The sequence below is a fragment of the Diorhabda carinulata genome, chromosome X (assembly GCF_026250575.1).
Source record: "Diorhabda carinulata isolate Delta chromosome X, icDioCari1.1, whole genome shotgun sequence".
Classification (NCBI taxonomy): Eukaryota; Metazoa; Arthropoda; class Insecta; order Coleoptera; family Chrysomelidae; genus Diorhabda; species Diorhabda carinulata.
Window position 1 is genome coordinate 58,593,794 of NC_079472.1, and position 22,273 is coordinate 58,616,066.

General features: G+C 32.6%; 2 protein-coding genes across 2 annotated transcripts; both read left to right on the forward strand.

The window, feature by feature from the left end:
• Positions 1-7,797: 7,797 nt before the first annotated feature.
• LOC130901425 (uncharacterized) lies at positions 7,798-21,801 on the forward strand. The gene is made up of 5 exons (XM_057812817.1): positions 7,798-7,966; positions 8,023-8,222; positions 8,764-8,844; positions 9,271-9,429; positions 10,837-21,801. Exons 1-5 carry the CDS (start codon positions 7,942-7,944, stop codon positions 11,014-11,016), a joined length of 645 nt encoding a protein of 214 aa, XP_057668800.1. The 5' UTR covers positions 7,798-7,941; the 3' UTR covers positions 11,017-21,801.
• Positions 12,936-13,781, forward strand: LOC130901424 (soma ferritin-like). Its single transcript, XM_057812816.1, has one exon. It carries the CDS (start codon positions 12,936-12,938, stop codon positions 13,728-13,730), a length of 795 nt encoding a protein of 264 aa, XP_057668799.1. The 3' UTR covers positions 13,731-13,781.
• Positions 21,802-22,273: the final 472 nt, after the last annotated feature.

Here is a 22,273-nt window from a genome sequence, read left to right on the forward strand (position 1 = left end):
CAATTCTATTAGTATTCTTAAATATATATCACTACCCTAGAAAGCGTAATGACGTCATTAATCCAATATTTTCTTAACGCTATCACTATTTCACCCCATAATATTTCTGGGTTATTGTTGGATAAATTCGTATTTATATGCTATGTTTGTAAGTTTACTACTGTCGTAATTGGTTTACTTAGATTTTGTTTGTTAATATTTTTCAACAAAAAAATAGTATATTATATTATAAGGATTAAAAGTGCATATTTTTTACGAGCAATATTTGCAGTTGCGAGGCGGAGCGCAGCGCAGCCATATGAATGCAAAATTGCGAGTAAAAATAGGCACTTTCTTCAGTCCTATGTTAGTTGCATATATAATCTCGCGTGTATCATTTATCATGCTCGAAGTTATACTGGTTACATACCTATTTTCCGTTATGAAACCAGTAAAGCATTTTATACTTTTTTGATACATTGATTATCATATCAGATAGTAAGATAGATAATAAAGCATGTAGAAACATGTCGAAGATATTGATATCTGTCTATGGTGATAATTTAGTAATTACACAGATTATAAGTAATATAAGCTATTAAAAAAAAGGCAGTTAGTCACTAAAAGAATAATCAATCGTTTTCGACCTCAAAAACAAATAAAATTTTGAGTGGATAAAGTGGATCAACATATTCGTTCATTGAGGTAATAGAATGTTGGCGAAAAGACTTGAAAAATGATCAAATGTTTTTCTTCTTTGATTTGTAATTTATACCATACCTGAAAATCTTATTTCTTCCGTTTAGAATGTATATTTTTAAACAACTGAATTCAAATTAGTTCGGACTCTTTAAACAGTTCCAGAAATAATTTTTTGTTTATTCAAAAAAAAAAAAATTTTCGTTATTTCAGTATATTCCATTGATGGCTGAAGGTTTCATTTTATTTAATGAATCAAACACTCGGAGTAGACATGTTGAAAGAAGTTTAAAAGGTTGGGTGCATGGAGCACTACTAACCATTAGTCTCATCTGCGTTTCTATTTTTTTTTTGAGTGCTTCTGGTAAATAATACTCATGAAATTTTTTTATAATTTTGTTGGATATTAAATGCACAAATGTTCTCAAAGGATCTATTTTGCCCACTTTCTTGTTGCGATAATGAAGAACACAGTAGTTACAGCTGATCTGTTAATCCTACTCCTCCTAGAAAGTTCAGAATGTGGGATGACAGATCTTCATCTTCTGTTCACTTCTCACACTTCAAGAGAATGAGGTATCGTCCTCTGCGCAACAGAATCTGCACAAGTCCAACGTCTTAAGATGCCCATTGGGGTGACAGTGCAATAAGACTCCTGAGACTGTTAGTATATCTTCTCTGGTTATAGCTTTCCAGAAGTGTCTTTGCCCATCTCAACCCCTGGAGGTTTCCCAGTAGCTGGTTTTACTCTTATCTACTTTTTTTCCAATGTTTTCTCTATTCTTTTGTAGCTGATACCACGCAAGGGTTCAGGTCCAATGAAGAGTTTGTCTGCCTCTACTTTAACTGATCTGTCAGCTATTTTGTTTCCCTACACTCCGATTGGTCCCGGAATCCATTGCAGGGCTCTTTATTTTTCTTGTCTAGCTCTTTGAATTCGACTAGGCGTTCTCAATTTAATTTGGATTTTATGATACATATTTTCCAATTGCATAAATTTCTACTGGAGAAATATTTGGTGTGTCGCCCAAGCTTTCAGAGTGTTTAGTTCTGGGCTCGTAAACTCCTATTCCAGTTCTGTGTGCTGCTTTAGAATCTATGTACCATTTGATGATATTTCTGTTCATTTCTCGTTTTTCATGGGCGGTTTTTGTTTGGTGATTTTGTCTCTAAACATTTTGAGTGATGTTATTTCAGCCAGACTCTCCAGTACTATGTGCAAGCCAATTTTTGAACCTTCGAGAAATTGTTCCTCTTGGTAATTAGACTGGTTCTAGTTCCCCAAACCATTGCCCTGTATGTCATTATTGGTCTCACAATTGCCTTGCACATCCACAGTAGAACTACAGTAGTACTACAAAATCCGTAGCAGCACCTTTTCAAGCAAATATCCCACAAAAGTTGGAGATCATTATGCAAAATACTTCACCATTTCTCCTGCGAGATTAAGTTTGCAGGATGCAACGAACATGAATGTTGATGAAAAGGTTTTTTATGTATACATTTCCGCACCACCTATGAGGTAGTATACTCGGCGCGTTTTTTTTAACGTGGTTTCCCCTGTAGGCCTATTCCACAATCTACTGGAGTCCTGTACGTTACTAAATAATGAATTAACTGTCACAACATCGAAACCGATTTTTATTTTAATAAAGAAATACGTAATGGATAGAATACGCGTAGAAATGAAGGAAAATTTTGCAAAGAATCAAGAAACACTCTCGGTTTTCTACAGTGTGATTCTGTTGGAGATTCATTTCAAAAAAATATACAAGCACTTCTTTCTGACTCAGGATTACGAAGAGAAATTATTCTGTGTATGTTTCTATTCAAAGAAAAAGAACGACCACCTCTATTTTGATGAAAAAGACCAGCAGAAATGATGGAGCTTGGAAAGAAACAGGAAACACTCGCAGTCTTCCATAGTGTATTGATTAAGAGCTCAGGTGCGACTGCCCGGGTTGAAACCAAGTCTGAACGACGCGGTTGAGCTATGTTACCCATGACACTTCATGGTGACGGTCGTGTTTCTGTACAAAAAGAGAATGACCACCGCTTTTTGAAGGAGAAATACTATTAGAAATGATTCCGTGTATGTTTCTATTCAAAGAAAAAGAACGACCACCTCTATTTTGGAGAAAAAGACCAGCAGAAATGATGAAGCTTGGAAATAAACAGAAAACACTCGCCGTCTTCCATAGTGTATGGAGTAAGAGCTCAGGTGCGACTGCCCGGGTTGGAACCAAGTCTGAACGACGCGGTTGAGCTATGTTACCCATGACACTTCATGGTGACGGTCGTGTTTCTGTAGGAAAAAAGAACGACCACCGCTTTTTGAACGAGAAATACTATTGGAAATTATTCCGTGTATGTTTCTATTCAAAGAAAAAGAACGACCACCTCTATTTTGGAGAAAAAGACCAGCAGAAATGATGAAGCTTGGAAAGAAACAGAAAACACTCGCAGACTTCCATAGTGTATGGAGTTAGAGCTCAGGTGCGACTGCCCGGGTTGAAACCAAGTCGGAACGACGCGGTTGAGCTATGTTACCCATAACACTTCATGGTGACGGTCGTGTTTCTGTACGAAAAAAGAACGACCACCGCTTTTTGAAGGAGAAATACTATTAGAAATGATTCCGTGTATGTTTCTATTCAAAGAAAAAGAACGACCACCTCTATTTTGGAGAAAAAGACCAGCAGAAATGATGAAGCTTGGAAAGAAACAGAAAACACTCGCAGACTTCCGTAGTGTATGGAGTAAGAGCTCAGGTGCGACTGCCCGGGTTGAAACCAAGTCGGAACGACGCGGTTGAGCTATGTTACCCAAGACACTTCATGGTGACGGTCGTGTTTCTGTACGAAAAAAGAACGACCACCGCTTTTTGAAGGAGAAATACCAGTAGAAATTAAATAAAAGAACGACCACTCCTTATTCAAACAGACTTGAGAAATCCAAAATACTTACGCACATGGCAGGCATCTCTCTTCGATCATTGACGAGAATCCTGAAAAAAACCTTGTGTGAGTTCTTTAATCGCCAATATAATTTTAAAGTTCAAACTAATCTATTTCAATTCACTAAACCACACAAATGTAAGCATACCAAGAATTCATGTTACGTTATACCTTTAAATTAAATAAAATTTTAGAAGGAAATAACAATGAATGCAATAATTGTCGTCGAATAAAGCTAATTAGCACATAATAGCTCAAAATAAACGAATAAATCATAAGTATATGACGACTAAACGGTCAAGGGGAAATTATATTTAAATATAAAAGTATGGAATGAGATATCAATAAGCAGAAGTTGAAATGAAAATTGATGGAAAAACAAATTTGGATATAATTAGGAAAAATGAGAAAGCAAATAATATACAATAAAATATAAGAAAGGAAGCCAAATTATTAGTGAGAAAATTGATGAAATCATAGATATAATAGAAGAAAGAAATGAAAACTTAAACAAGACAATAGGTGAGAAAATATGTCAAGATGGAAATAAATTTATTAATACAAAAAAAGAGAAATTGAAAAAAAAAACTGAATATAAAATGATAGGAAGTAAATATTGAGAGATTTCATACTAGTTAACAAGGTATGTTGTGAGATGGAAAATCTAAAACAAAGTAATAGAATATGAATAGAAATTTGAACCAGAAAATTCAACGCATATATAATGAAATAGATAAATTAGATAATAGAAAAGAATATGAAAACAAAGGAGAAAGATAATTAGTAAGAAAATTGATAAGATTATCAGGAATATAAATGAAGATATTGACAAGGAGATAGAAGATAGACGTGGCAACGTAAACAAGACAATTTTAGAAAAAATAAGTCAAAAAATGGAAATAATTTTGTAAATATATGGAAATAAGTTGAACGAGAAAGAAATGAAAAGTCACAGAAGCTGATGAATAATTCACTCATTTAAATAAAAAAAGTATAAGAGAGTACTGAAGATAAGGGAATATAAGGTGAGGCGGGAATATTAATAGTAGGTCCCACAATTATGATAAAATTCAATTTATAATGAATAAAAAAATCATTAGTTCATTTCAATTTAGAAAATAGTTGAAGGATGAAGGATAAAATGTTATTAAATAAATAATGTTTGAATCAAATACTGATATACAAGAAAAGATGATAGCCAACTGATAGAAAGAGAAATAATTAGAACGAAGAAGCTATAAACTATAAAATTGAATAACATTGTTATTGTCAAGAGAGTAATATTAATAAATATTCACAGGAAAACGTTACATACACTAAATCAAATCTATTTGAAATTGAAAATGATGATCAAGTGTTGTGACAGTTAAAGTAAATTGAAAATAAATAATAGGTAAAAAGAACTATTAGAATAAAAACAAATAAAACTGAAAAAAATTAGTTTGAACTAAAAGGAAATAGAGAAATTTAAAATATAAATGTAAAGGAAATCAAAGTGCAGTTACAAAGCAAATTGAATGTGAACAACTGCTAATCAGAGCGTAAGTCTTACTTCTAATTTAAAAAATACTTAAATTGTCTAAAAATAAAATTTCAATTGAATTTAAAACGTATAATTTTCGTTAATAGAAAGCTTAAAGACTCACCTTATTCCTGAAGATAATCCTTTAATGCAACTAACAACACAATTTCAATGAAATTATAAACCCGGTTCACCCGCGTCCTTAACAACAAATCAATCGACACTACCGACCTCGACCGTATCTCGAGAGAAACTGAGATTTTTACATCCAATACACACCGATAGATGTGCGCCACCGTAATGACTAATTTGAAAATTACCTGTAATACCGGTTTATCTATGAATCAATATTAGTCATCGACTAGAAATTTATTTGTTGTACTAAAAACCGGTATTACTGTCATCTTTAACGTGTTACTAACGTAAATTCTATTTGATTTTCGTTTCAAATTTGGCGAAAATAATGTTTTCAAACTTTGAAAAAGGCTGTTTCGAATTTTTATGAAATTTTTTTCAAAATATATTTAGTTATTTATGTTTAGGTAGACTTTTCTTTGTTATGAACTCGAAGTTTACGTGGATACTGCAAGATACAACTGTAAAATATAATCAAAACTTTGGAAATAAATAAGTAACGGGCCTATTTTCTTAGCTGATATTTTTCATGGTTTCAATATAAACTGAACATAAATAAACGAGCTTTAAGCTTACCAAATATGAGGTAAATTATTTGTTTTATTGCCTACTTTAAGTAATTCTGCTACATTACTATTTAATGTCTGGCTGAATGTCCAAAGATTTGCCACTGGCTTTAAATACCTCTTGTTCTATTTCTTGCTTCCGCCAGTCGATTTTGAGAAAGTACTTATCAAGCTAATAAAGTAACAATACTGAGACCACTTTTAAACTGATAGAATGTTTTTGAAATTTGATTTTATTAATTGTTTATAATATATATATATATATATATATATATATATATATATATATATATATATATATATATATATATATATATATAATTTATCAACATTTTTCACACCTTGTGGTTGTCATAGCTGGAAACTGTTGTTGGTAGACGCAGCTAATTCTTCGGTGGCAGCAAAATCATTTTTTTGTTTTAATCAGAAAATTTTTTTGCTATTTTCAAGTTCTAACAAACGCTGGAAAATAATCAAAGACAAATTCAAGCTATGACTATAATGAAGCCTTTATCGAACAGAAGGTGGGAAAGCAGAATCCAGGCGGTGAAGGCTGTATTATTGCAATTTGATGATGTTGTTGAATGCATTAGAAAACTTAAATTGGCAAACGGAACAATCGGACATAATCAGTGATTGCGATTACGTTTTAAACGAAATGTTTAGTTTGGAATTTATCATATCATTACATATATGGTATGAGTTATTAACGCGTGTCAATACCATAAGCAAATTATGGTAATCTGTAAAAGTCCATTTAAGCATTACTCTTGAACATTTGCATACATTTTGTAACTGGATCAAAGCATATCGACAAACTGGATTCAAAAAATGTATGACTGACGCTCGTCAGTTTGTTGAGAAAAGCAGTGGAGTAGCTAAAAAGAAAAGGATGTTTGATCATGAAGGCAGCTATCAATTTATAGAGACTATTAAAAGCCGGTATGAAACAGAGTTTTTTAGCACCATGATTGATTATGTGATAAGTAACTTGATATCAAGATTTATGTCTTTAAATCAACATTTTGAAAATTCCAAAAGAGGAGATACTGAAAAACTGTCAGGATTTACACACAGTCCTGCAAGTAGGTGAGAGCAGTGACTTCCAACCTTATGAGTTGTATGAAGAGTTACAAAATATGATCGCAAATGCACCCAACACCATTAAAGACGTGAAACATATGCTCCAATATATCATAGAGGACGATTTGAAAGAAATTTACCCAAATATTAACATTGTCATTAGAATTTTGTTAACAATACCTTAAGTACTGCTTCCGCTGGAAGGAACTATTCAAAATTAATACTAATTAAAAATCATTTATGAAATACTATAGGTCAATAAAGACTTTCAGCTTTGGCAGTTTTATCTATATAGTAACTTTTAGTGGTGGTTACCCAATTAGTTTGTTTTACTAAGTTTATAAGAGACAATGTTTTTTTCTTCAAATTTCAATTAGAGAGTTTAAATGCAATTACTTTTAGTCCTAGGATTAAAAGTAGCGTTTTTAATCCTAGGATTAAAAGTGTTGCTAAGCAACGAGCAAATTTTTGTACGGTGAGGGGATTGATGGCTTTTGCAGCTGAAAATAGTACAAAAATGTCAACATTTTTTGATGGTTGGAGAAAAAAATGATTTTTTATGTTTATTTTTCATTTTATAATATGATGATACATTTAAAAATTGGCCGCTTTTTGATACTTCTTTTTTATTTTTGCGTGCCTTTTGCTAAAATGGTTTTAGTAAAAGGTTATTAATCCATCTAAAAAATTATACATAATTGAATGTATTTTATTCTATATTGTTATTTGACGAATATAACTGATTGAAATTATTTTCATCACTAATCTATAATTCTTAATGCTCTTTATTAAGGTGGATGGATACAATGAAGTATATTTTTATCTAAGGAATATTTGAACATATGATACTGTCAAAATTCTGACAGTTTGATAGTTTTGTTGACATAATTTATGACATTTTAGTCAATACATTCCAGTCATAAAAATGATTTGAATTTAAACAAAACGCCCATTTAAATCGTAATGCTGATAATAAACTGTATATATACAAAAAATCACAATGAACCGACGTAAAAGTTGTAAAGGTAATAACAATTATCAATAATTTCTCCCATAAAATCTATTCGTAAAACACTTGCAGGGTCTCATAACAATAACATTGTTGGTCGGGCTCACTCAACTTTAAGCGTTTCTGCAGTTGATTATTATTTAAACTTGCCAGTAACATGTCCTCCTTCACCATCAGTGTCTACTATTACTCTTACTCCAGGAAGAATAAGAAATATTGATCAAGATATGGAAAATCTTAGGGTATCAAGACAGGATAATCCATTTATTCAGGTAAAACACGATTAAAATATATTTTGATTACATTTTTACTTTGTGTAATCGGAACCCCATTAATGATAAATCAAACAAATCATATATGTCTTCATAATTAATAAAAAAAACATCTTGTATCATGTACATGTAACTTTGATTTTTTCAATTGAATGCAATATAAAAGTCTAATTAGTAAAGTAATATTACAGTTAATTTTAAATCTGTTGAAATTAGAGTTTAATAATTCAGATATAGGAATGTAAATATGAAGTCCCCCTATTATTTGTAACAACCTAAAAGTGAGTTACTGGAGTTACTGGAATATAAATATCACCAATTATTTTGGAACTTCGGAACACTTAAGAATCAAAACATTTAATTTATATCAAGTAGTAACTATTGGTACACTGCGTCAATACTCTTTATTATAATGTCTGATCTTCATGATAAGTTAATATCCTCATAAACCGAATCTCATAAAATCATGTGAGATTATGTAGTTTTGTAGATTGTTTTAATTAATAATTCATTTTTGCAAAATGTCTGTCTTATATTGCAGAAAGTTATTGCTAGTAGAGAAAGTATAATTGACAGTTTGGATACAGAAGAAGAATCAGATCATGCAAACTTAATGGCCAAGGTAAATATAATCAGAATAAATAATGTGTTCTTTATATTGAGATTAAATGAAAAAATGATTTCTCTAATAAATTTGATACCAGAAAATTTATTTTGAATTGTTTTTTTGCATGAATTATAATATAATTAAAAGTTTAGATAAAAAAGTCCAGTTTCTGTTCACCATTTAACAGGGGTAGTTGTGTGTGAAATTTATAGAAGTCATTTTGGGTTTAATTGTTAATTTTCATCACCTTGCTCTGGACTCGGCTACCCCGAGCAATAAGTATTTTGAATTTATGGTTGATGGTATTTCATGGATGGGTCAGAATTAATTAAACTAAAAAATGTTTTAGTAAGAATATTTGTTGTACCTTATAATAATAATTTATTGTGTGAAGTAAAAGAAAAATTATGTTTTTTATGGGTTACCTATGTTTTGTTTTAGGAATTATCTCTAGATTTAGATGTGGATCCTTTATCTCTTCCTGAAATGCACGAGCACATGATAAGAAGTCCTCCTCCAACCAATTGGCCAAAATCGCCGAATTTTAAAGTTTTCCATTTTCCACATAGTGAAGATGAAACCATCTCAATAGAAGTAAATGTAAGCCAAAACATAAATATCGTACAATCAGTAATAAATCACAAATTATTTTTTAATTTAAAAGAATTTATCATTTTTACATTTCACATTAAATTAGATAAATTTCTTGTTAAAATAATCTTTTTTTAATCCTTAGTTTCTGTTTGACTAGGATGTATCGTAAGCAAAAACTTAACACATTCTATAATCTCCTCCAATTACATAGTCTCAAATGCGTTTCGATAATCAAGTAATCGTCTTCAGAGACTTAAACTTATAACTTGACCTCCTTATTTATACTAAATTCCCTTCAATAAACTCTCTGCTTCAAAAGAATGTAGTAAATATAACATGAAATAAATTTAACTTGATGCTAATATGGCACTATCCATTCACCTTTTTATATACAAAGACGATCCTCCTTACCTCTGCCCTCCATAGATATTTGTATCTTTTGTACAGAGACTTATTACACCGATGTCTCTAATATTCGAGGGTGATGGTGCAAGGTCAGCTCGAGCAACTTCTCTTCGACTTTAAATCAATCAACAGTTGCACTCACCTTATGGAAACTGGGTGGGGCACAAAACTGTAAAACCCCCAAAACTACCCCTGAACAGTACAAAGGTGCCATAAGAGGAAAGGTTTTGACCAATGTTTTTGAACCTCAGCACAATGATGATGAATGAGTTCAAAGCAAGCTGATTGAGAGTGTCCGAAGGTACCATGGAAGGTAGAGAATTGGTTTTGGCCAATTGTTCTGAAACTTGGCATAATGATAGTTCAAAGCAAGCTGAGTAAAAGTTTCAATGGTATGAAACCCCAAAATCCCTTAAACCCCCAAAACTATCCCAAAGACTCCAAGGATGCCATACTCCCCTTCATTTTCCCCCCTTTCAAAGAACCTTCCGACACCAAAGGTAGTTTTGAGGGGGTTGAGGAGGTTTTGGGGTTTCCACCTCACGGACAATTTTAATCAGCTTGATTTGAACTACCATTGTGCCAAGTTTCAGAACAAATGGTCTAAACCAATTCTTTACCTTCAGAGACACAGGGGTAGTTTTGACAGGGCCGGAGGGTTTGGAGTTTCGATCCTATGAAAATTTTTAATTGGCTTGCTTTGTACTATCATTGTGACAAGTTTACTTTCGAACATTCAGGGATAGTTTCAACAGGCTTAGAGAGGGGCTAGGGCTTCGATCCCTTGGAAACTTTCTATCAGCTTGCTTTGAACAATGATAAGTTTAAAAAAAATTGGCCAAAACCAATTCCCTTCCTTCCATGGTACTTAAAAAAAAATGGCCGCAACCCAATTGCCATAAGTATTCAGCGGGGTCTTTTTGAGTTTAATTTATGCACAAAAAGTGCGAATTAATATTTGATATTGTCGTTTTAAAATATAAATAATATTCCATAATATTTAATTAGGCCAAAGAATCAACGACAACGGATATTAAACAGAAACATTCAAGTTGGGATGGTACCGACTCTTCTTCATTGAAATCTTATTCGAAATCTCACCATTATCAAGATCGTTTTTCCTTGTTAACTCCAAATTCACATCGATCGGCAGCTGAAGATAGTATTCATCTAATGTCGGAAGACTAGTTTTTTTTATTTATATTTATTATTTCTAGCTAATGTATTACTAGTCACAAAGAGTCTTATCATCAAGATTTCGTGGTAGAAATACGATTTTTTTGCTTAAAACTTAATTTATTTCTCTTTGAGCACTTTATTTATTATTTAGTTCACTGAATATATATGTACCACGTTATAATATTATTAATCTTTTTTTTTTAATTAATATGGAAAAAAGTAGTAGAATAAATAATATTTCCTCTAAAAGTAATCAAATTGTTGATTAAAATCAATACCTCCTTCTTCTTGTCTATACTTATTCCTCTTTAGGCGTCGCATTGGAACCGTGTGTTCTCTTTCATCCATTTTTACATGCCATTTTTGTCTCCTACAAGTACTTTCCTTTCCTCCAGAATTTTCCCTATTTATTTCGCCCTGTTTTCTTTATCTCCTCAATTAATTGTCTTATTGGTCTTCCTGTTTATTTTTCCTTAGTTAATCTTTTTGTAACCCGTATGAATTTTGGGGTCTCGTATACAATGCGACCCAAAGGATCTATTGTGTCCCCTTTTCTTGCTGCGATACTGGAGTTTATCTGTTAATCCCACTCCTTTCTTGTAACCTGTAATCTGATGAACTCGTTTATTAGCCAAATGGTCGACGATAGACAATACTGTAGCTGCAGCTGTACCTGACCTTCTATCAATTTACCACATAGTTTGTTGTGACCTAGTTTTATATGATTGACACACCGCAGCAAAGTGAATTGACACTTTTTTATTTTGTTCACGAACCGGACATTTTTTTGTAACTACATTTTATATTTATTCCTGCTCTATATTGCTCAATTGCTATATTTAGAGTCCAATCAGTTGCTCTTAATATGATAAGGAGGGGGAATGGCGTTCACTTGAGAAAAATAAGTGCCATTTTTAAATTATTCATTATACAAATGTCAGGCAACAAATTTGCATTTAGAGAAAAAATTGATGCCCATCTTGGCCATTGCATTTACGGCAACGTTTCTCATCGGAGAGCCTTTTAAGTTGTCCACGAAGAGTTTCAAATTCTTCTTCAATTGCAGCTCGAATGTAAGCGAGAAGAACCCACAGAGTGTTGGGCCACGTGACTGTGCGCGCCACTCAATCAATCCTCGTCTGTCTATCTATTCTCCAAAATGAACATTATGATGTTAACATCGATATTTATGATAGATACATCGATGTTTGTAAAACATTTTGATTCCTTAACTATTTTTCCCAAATTTTTATTATCCACATTAATTTCGTCGTCATAGCAAAGATGATCTTCATTTTTTCAGTTTATACCGACGGCCACATGAGCTTCTTCAAATATGGCAAAAATTTCATCTACATACAAATAGTACTTCATGGGCTCTAATTATTGTATTCCACAAATATTAATTACGTTAAATCGCTTCAGTCTCCTGTACTGAGTTTTCTGAACAGCTAATTGTGCTTCTTCAATTTCGTCCACTAAATTGCCATAATATTAAAGTGGTTTTCTTTTTTTTTCGCTCTAATAACTTGTTTAAAAACTTCTCGCACTGCGCGCGGACGACCCTGTTCCCCCGCACATGTCGAATCAGGTGACGTGTCGCGACCAATCCGAATAAAGTACGATGATCAGGTGATACAGTTTTAACTGACTCGCTTCGGAGTAATGCGCTTTGTCTAGTAACAACTAGTTTTAACTGACATATATTAAAAACTAGGAATAACACGTTCTATCTAATAACTATTGAATAAAGGCATCAAATTATAAAGAATTGTTTCAAGGTTTTTTGTTTCGCGACAAAAATAGTCTTCTCGGTGAAAGGTATTTAAAAAATTTGATGTAATCACTTTGACAATATTTCAAATTATGTCATTGTCATAATTTTCAAACATTTTTTTGTATAATTGTTTTAATAAGTAAATTTCGAAATGAAACTGCTACCAAAAAGATTTAATTTATGGCAAAAAGAATATCTGACTGATATAAATCGAAATTTGAGGAGTTCTTCCGTTCGTTTTCCAAAAATAGCTGTAACTAATACCCCTAGCTTACTTTCGATTGCCAATAATACATTTAAAAGCAGAAGATTCATGTGTAATTCAGGGAAAGATGATGAATGCCAAAAGGAAGATGATTATGGAAAACATCAGTTTCACGAAGAAACGGAAGCCGTTTTAAACGAACAAGTTTTATCAGAATTCATGGCAGCTTTCGAATATTTATCTATAGGGTATTATTTTGGCAGAACCGATGTAGCCCTACCGGGTTGTCAGGGTTTTTTCATGAATATGTACGAGGAGGAATTAGGACATGCGAATATATTTTCCAACTACGTGTTGATGAGAGGTGGTGAAGTGAAAATTACCAATATAAAAATACCTGAAAATAAAAATTGGACTGTTACCGATGCGTTCCGTCAAGCATTGAACATGGAAAAGGATATAAAAGAAAAATTAACGAACGTTTACGATGTTGCCGAGAAACACAAAGATCTTCAGATTATGGATTTAGTATCTACAGACTTCATGGAAGAACAGAACAGATCAATTTGCGAAATGGCAAGATTAGTTACTAGATCTAAAATTACTGATTCCAAAGTGGGTGAATATCTGTTTGATCAAATGATATTTAAATCGTTCGTTAAGAAAGAAAAAGGAAACTTAATGTATAATCGTCAATTAGACCTAATTGACGACAAAGACAAGCAGGGGATATATAAATGAAAGTATTGTACTACATTGTACTTTCTGTAAAGTAAAAAAAATTCCAAGGTCCATTTGTAAAATTATTTGTAAAAATATAACTCATCAATATTCATTTTATGTATGTATGTGGGATTGGGGTGTCATATACAACCCCAATTCCTCTTGACAAGTTTCCGGCGAAGTGGCTTTAGTAATTATCTCTTTTTCGTGTTTGGTCCAGAGAAGTTTACTATCTAGTGTGAGTCCTTGATATTTCTCCTCTGTTTTCCACTCAATTACTTGTCCGTCTAGCTTAATGGACTTGAAGTTAAGTTTTTTCTCATAGTAAAAGAAATTATGTAGGTCTTAATCGGGTTTACATTTAGCCCTTTAACCTTTTCGTATAGTTGATGAGTCCTCTTTGAACTATGTCACAGAATGTATTCTCAAAGCATCCTTTTGCGTAGATGACTATGTCGTCTGCATATCCTTGACAGATTATGTTTGATTTCATTTCTATTAACCTTGTCCTTTGCGTAGGTTCAATTTAGTTCATATTAGCTTTTTTTGACCTATATGACATCCATCGAAGAGTATAGATTCCCAGCTTCAAAATGCATGGTTGCAATATGTTAAACGTGCGTCAATGTATGTTATAATGCAACTATACTTTGCGGGATTCGTCTTTTACGTTGCCATCAGCGCGTCTCTGACGCGCGGGATGTATTAATACTTTCTAGAATTTTTTTCGAGAAAACTATAGCTTTTGCAAAAAAAGTGTAAGGGACCTTTTTTATCGAGAAAAACTTACCCTACAACGTAGTATTTTTTATTTTCTTCTATCTTCATCACAGATTATATTAATATATAATGTGATGAAGATATAAATGAATATATAAATAATTTCAGCCTTTTTGCTTACAATTTGTATCTGTGGCCTTCAGCAACTGAGCTAATGAATTTAATCCCAAAAACCGTCAAATTTTCAGCTATGATAGCCAAGATATCAGTGTTTGTAGAGCAATAGAGCATTTGTTGATTTTTGTATTTGAGGTTATTTGATGCGATTCGGGTCTTTTAGTATTAACAATAACGGAAAACGATTTAGTACTTTTTGATATTTTGCATTCGTTCGATGACGAATATGTAGTACCACCGTTTCCATATTACACTTATTGCACTGCACTGGCTGAACTGACTCTAGACCCAGTGCAGACAGTACAGTGAACTAGGTGAACTAGTTCTCTTGCACTGCTAGTAATAATAGCGACACGCTTTAATGTACTCTTTTTGAACTAGTTCTGCTATTGCAGCTACCAAGAACAAACCTATTGTACATTTTAGAGGTATTTATCTATAAGACGTTACTTTTGATGTTTGATGGTAGCAAAACTGTCAATTTTATTATTATTCAGGCTCTACATAACTCTGGGTTAATATTATCTACATTTTTATTAAACTAATCGTTTTTTTCTTAATTTCAATCTGATACGAAAGTATTTTTGTATGATTCACTTCATATTTTGAAAGAATTCAAAATAACTGTTGTAAAACATCTTCCACAATGAATTCTAGCACTTTGGGACTGGTAATATTTTAGCTGTTCACTTACCCACTTTGTGCTTAAGAGTTATGTTATTTTTAAAACGTTCAATAGAGCAGCTCTTTTATTGAATGCTCTTTTACATGATATTTACCGAACGAAAAAGTCAATTAGGTATGTAAAAAGATTTTTATGTAAGTGATATTTTTCAGTGTCCAAAATTTAATCACAGGTCTGCAGATGATCATAGAGAAAGAATAATTGACGACAGTTTTCTTCACAAACTGTGGCTTGATAGAGACAGTTTGGCCAAATGAGATTAGCCGTCATGTTTAACCCAAACTCGGTTATAAAATTGTAATTTACATTCTCAAATACCTAGAAACTTTCCAAATACTCAATAATTTGAATATAATTTACTTTTTTGTTTATTCATAAAATTGAATAAATAATTTTTTTAAATATGTTTAAATTCTATATATCTTGTATCATTTTCTTTACAATTACACATAATTAAAATTACTGTCTTCTGGTTATTACATTTCCATAGAATCTTCAATATCCCTGATGTTATTTTTTGCATGGACACTGAAGAAAAGCACTTTACATCGGCCATATATAAATACAAGAAATTAGTTGGCGAAGACTTAATTTATATGCATATGTTTGCCAACTAATTTATCGGCGTTTTCTTAGTGGGATTGTGGCAAAATTAAACACCAAGTGTACTAACTCTAATATATTACCGAGATTTCGAATTCTTATGTAGTCATCGTCTGGGTTTTAAGTTATGATCAAGTATAATATAGAAGTACTTATCAAATTATAACAATATAAAAATAACTTACATTAAGTAGTTTAGGATTGTGGCGTGTTGTTGAATTTTAGTATCATTTCACAACCAATAAAAATTAACACAAATTTTGTTAGTAACCAGAAACAATATTTATGTCACGAGTCAATTTGAATATTGATTTTTGTAACTAATTAATGATAAGTATTCGAAAACTCGGAAATATATTAGAGATAGTACACTTGGTGATTAATTTTGCCGCATTCCCTATATAATCTAGTCTTGTTTAGTAATAAAAATCAACAAAACAATTTTTTCCTGCTTGCATTTCCACTTTAAATTAGTCGTAAACTTAACATTATTATAATTAAAAAAGTACCTAAACTCATATCAGATAAAAATTAATTTATATGTCTGATTTATTCGAATGTCGATTCCTATAACGAGATAATTTATTTTTAATACATTAGGAACAAGTTCAAATTTAGATGATAATATATTGTAACAAGATTTGTTGTTAGGTTAGGTTATTCTTCTTTACCTCTCCTTTTAACTTGTCCTTTCCTATGTGAACAAGCGGCTCTCGAATATTTTGGAAAATTGCTGATTTGTAGAGCGCCCCGACGTTTGATTTGGTCGATTCGCTTGGAATAAACAGTTCCTTACTCAATTCTGTCCATTTTGAAAATACTTATCGATTAGTCTAAAATTGAGCATGATCCGTTTAAAAGTTCATTAGCAGGTTAAGCGCCGCAGCAGACATCGGTGCTGATTCAAGAAATTCCTACCAAGCTATGGAGGACATCGGTGACCGCTATGTTTTCACGGGCCACAGCGGACACCGCTTACCGCTATGTCTTCACGGGCCACAGCGGACACCGCTTACTGCTATGTTTTCACGGGCCACAGCGGATACCGGTGTCCGTTCCTGGTTTTATAACTCTGGGTGAAAAAAATTGAAGATTATAAGTTCAATCAACCCAAAATCTTGACCAGGATGGAAGTTTTGCTAAAAATACCTTGACGCTTAACCTATTAATGTTGCCAGAATAAGTTTAGATTGTAGGAAAGATACTAACTTAAAGTTTCAAACATTCCTTTATCAGTGATAAATGTTCTAGTCAATGTCTAAAAACTGTTTTCTTTTTGTAAATAACTTTATATATATATTTTATTTTCATGGATACGTTTGTACTTTTTAGCTGTTGTAGATTTTACGCGGTGTTATTGTAGCTAACTGATATTACTCGTAAATACATTCATTAAACTTCTGATGCGGAAGCTGATTTCCATCCATCGTGACGTATAGACTTATTTTTTTTTTTTTTTCAAGGCAACAGTTGTTCAAAAGTGAAAACTTATTGGGTCAAAACGCCACGTCAAAATGTATTGGAAATTTATTTCAGACAAAGTAAATTCACATTCAGGGTTGTACAAAAAATGTTGTTAGTAGTTCGTATATAAAATTCGTGTTTTCAAGGCACATTCAAGAGAATTTATTCGTCATTAAGACTTTTAAGTGCCATTTACGTACTTACTACAAAAATAACTAATTTATCAATGGTTAATACGAGGGTTGCTACTTTAGTTAAATGCGTTTGAACCAATTGATATTCTGATTTAGGTACAACCAAAATCTATGGTTTTAACGCTTATTTGTGTTGACATCGTAATTTATTATTGATCTGAGGAAATAAGAATAAATCATTGGGTGGAAAACTAGGATTATCCGGTGGATGACCCATCAATTCGATATTTTGATTGTTCACAAACTTTTTTGTTTGAACTGATGTGTCAGAGCTCGCATTATCGTGGTGAAGAATGATTCGTATTCTGCGATTGGTTTCCCCATTTTTCCTAACACTGGTAAACAAAGTCTTATGTGCCGTTCAGAATCGACAGTTCTAAGTTGCTCTAAAGGTAGGAGTGAAACCGAGCACTGAAAACGTGTCCAAATGCTCAAGAATGTCGCAAAACTGACTAATTATACAAAAGGGATGATTGGTCTGAAACGGGGTGCAATAAAATATACCAGAAACGTTCAGTTTTCTCATTTTTGGTTCCTTGAATGTACGCATCAGACGTTTGTACGTGCAGTGTGTAAATCTAAAGAAAATGTTTATTTGTGTTTTGGATATAATTTAGTCAGGGGTGAAGGGAATCTGGGTATATAGTCAAAGAAATAACAATAAAATTTTTGATTAGATACAAAATTAGTCACGTTTCAATTCAAAATTTTTTGTTAAAAAGAAAGAGCATAGTATGTAGAATCTGTTCAAAAAAAATTAGCTGTCCATATTCGCCCCTTTCGAAAGTTTCTAATTGTCCACTTTAGAGCTTTTCCTTTGGAACGTAATTTCATTTTTGGAAAAGTACCCGGTAGGATGTTATAATATAGGGGACCCTTTCTAGAACACTATATTAAAATATTGAATATCAAAATAAATGTACATCGGTTTTTTATAGAAAAAAGTGTAAAGTGAAAGCTCGGTGGCTTCTCTTTGTCGATGTTCAGTTTTCTGCAGTATATAATGAGATGAGCGTGTAAAAAATTCGCTTTGAAATCCATTTCAAAGGTCCAAAAATGTTGTTTTTGTATTCATATTACACAGGCCCTAATACGAGACTATAATCTTACACCAATGATAGTGTTCTGCTGGAAAAACTCGGAAAAAGTCATTTTTTTCGTGACTTCTCCGGAAAATTCATTTTTACCGCGGCATTTGATTAAGATTAGTTGGGCATTTAATTATACAGGCCTTAACTTGGCCAAACGAGATATAATTTTACCCCAATGATAGTTTCTACTGTAAAAAGTCATTTTTTTCGGGACTTCTCCGGAAAATTCATTTTATCCTCAGCATTCAATTAACATTAGTTGTTAATTTAATTATTCAGGCGTTAACTTGGCCAAACGAGTCTATAATTTTTCCCCAATGATACTGTTCAGCTGGAAAACTCGGGAAAAGTCATTTTTTCCGCGGCATTTTTTATGGAAGGATGCTACTTCAATTATCTATTCATGTTGTATAATTAACTTGCATTGGTCTGCTAACTTTTTTTCTAGTAGTGAGCTGAACAATCAATTCCTCAAAAACTTGCGCATCGGAAAATTTCGTGATATGGCACTTAATTAGCACTTAAATCTCCGCATATTGTTTTTTCTGTCTGCTCAGATTGCTATCTTTAGTAACATCTTTTTGACAGCCAAATGTTCGTGCAATATTGAATGTATGCGTGTGGAATTAATGCCCAAATATGCTTCAATCTCTCGGTCTGTCATTTGATGAACTTGCAAGATCATTTCACGCACAGCTTCGATGTTTTCTGGCACAACAGCCGACCTTTATGAAATTAATTCTGCAGCGAAGTGCGATCACGATTGAATTCGGAAAACCAGCTAAATATTGTGGCTCGAGACTAACATCCAAGTATGTAAGAGTCTCACATGACGATTTTGCATTATCATTTTACCCATAGCATCAATGTAATATATAACAGTCGATTTTGGACGACTTTCATAAAATTCATCCTGTAATTAAGTGATTGAATTCGAAAAACAGCGAAAAACAGAAACTCGAGATGGCGTTTCATCACCAAAAGTCGAAGCAAATTAATCGGCAGACTGCTGTTGGTTTATTCCAAGTCGAAAATCATGACACGAAAATTTTCGCGATTTAATTCGATTTTTTGTCCAAAATGAATGTTTCAAGTATCTGCAAACGACTCAAATAGCACTCGTTCTAGGTACGTTCATCATTAAAAATATCAATGGTAATGTAAGATTTGACATATTCCCATCAGTGTTGCCATGTTTCAAAACTGAAGTAGCAAACTCACAGTAATGATTGAATTAATTTTTGCATTTAGGGTGCATTTAGTACTAATATTGAACATTTTCCTTTGATAGAAATTTTAGAAAACGTCGGTCAATCAAATTGATACTACTACTAATAGAGATAATTTTTTTTATTGAAAATCCAATTTAAAAAATTGGTACGACTAAATTATGAAAAAAGTAAAATACGTTAAATATTTTGAGATACATTTTAGTTCATTGAGAAAATTTTTTTAATAACATTATAAATTAAAGATGTACCGGAATTGATTGTTAAAGGAATTAAAATTTTATTGAAACTTATTTAAAGCATTCTAATGATCTTAAAATGAAGTTATTTCATTTATTAACAGGGTAAAAACCACTACGTTTGTAGAATAAAAAGAAAAAGTTGTATTCTATTTAGTACTGTTGAATTCAAACAGTATAAATAGATTTAAAAAGTAGCTGAACTAGATGGTGACTAACACCTTTCTCGGTTGAAATGGCACACTTGGGATTATTTTTTATGGAAAAAATGCGTATGGTACTCCCTACGTCACCATTCAATAAACGATAATTGAAACAGTCCAAATAAAAAACACCAAGTAATAATTATTGGAACCGTTATTGATATTCATACTGAACACACTGTTCACACTACCACAACACCAACTCTCACAATTACACTGTCCGACACGCGTTTCGATAACCAAGATTGTCTCACTTCACTCTGTGTAATGATAATTAGAAAACCAACTAGTTAAGTCTAAGAATTTGATTAGAACGAAATACTGAATCCACTGGCAGCATTTTCAAAGCTACTTCAACGGTTAAACGCGTTTGTAAACATTTCAACTATGTCGTTTTCAAAGGGCCAAAATATGTCAAGTCCAAGGGTTGGAGTCTGTGTGAAGAGTGTGGTGGCGGAGTTAGGATAATGATGTCATGATTGCTGCAGAGTGAGAATTTATCAAGACTTATATGACTCTCATGGATATCTAAAATAAGCAAAAGCAATCCATAAATAAACTTTGGTTTATCCATCCAGAGTCTGACTCAGCCCTAACCATATTAGGGTTACTAATTTTTAGTAATAGTAGATTCATACGCTTCCTTTTAAATATAAAAAATTACGGAGAATGTATTGACCAGTTGCTCTAAAAGCACAAACAACGTTTGTTGAAGACTCCCTGACCTTTTGCCACTATTCTCTTATTGCTTTCTACCGTCGATATTACTACTATCACTACTGGTACTACGGCCCTCAAAGAGTCTTGGTCTCGTCCACCACATTCCTTCAGTCATCACGGTCCTCATACCTAGCTCTCGAAGATCCTCCCCGACTTCATCCAGCCATCGGGCTTTTAGGCTTCTGCCGGTTTGGTACGCTTTGAGCACCTCTCGATCCTCAGGCATACGCTTTAAGTAGCCTAGCCATCTGAGCCTGGCCCTCTTGACTTCTGTCACCATGCTGGGGTCTTCATAGAACCGGTAGAGCTCGGTGTTTATATGACTGAGCCATCCTGGTCCATATATTTGGCGTAAGATCTTTCACTTCCACGTTCAACACCCCTCGTCGGGTGGAATTGGTGCGATAGATCCGCTTTTTCGTTCTCCAATTCAGTTTAACGTGACTTTGGTAGTAGTTGGAGACTGAATTATATGAAGTCATAGACATTGAAAATTTTATCAGTTTGAACATGTTTATCATTGAATTTGTAGATTTTACTTGACATAAAACTTAGTATTTTATACCTAAAAATACCTGCGTGTGCCATATGTGACTGTATTGTATAGAATCATAAGTAATATTATCAAGAGTTTATGCACATGTTGATAAATTTATTTACAGTTTATTTATTAAATTTATTGTCTATGTAGATTATTTTAAATTTTTGTTTCAAAATTATATATTATATAATCGAAAACTTTAGAAAAATAAAAAGTTACCAAAGACTGTTGTATTATTTATCCTGCACAATTTGTGATCAGTTCACCAGCCAAATGGTCTGTGATATAATAATAATGATAAATAATAATGCAGCCACGGCTGTACCTGCCTAACCAACAAAACAAAAAAATACAAACAAAACATATCCCCAACATCTTTTTTTGGCATAAGCAATGAGCTAATGCGACACAAAAAGAAACCTCCTCTTAAAAATCACAACAATATTAGCTCAGCAGAGGAAAATCTTTCCTATATCAGAGCTAATTCTGAAATATGCTTTATCCCATCAAAAACTGTTCCCATTTCACCCAAAAAACAATCGTAAGATGTACCAACATGCTCTCAAATGTGAAAAAGATTTTCCTAAATTGGTACCAGCTAAAAATGAAGTAATAGATCATATTTTTATACTTAGATATCGTTTGTTTCGGGGACTTTTTCGGTACTTGGTTAATAACAAGTACTGTTACAAGAA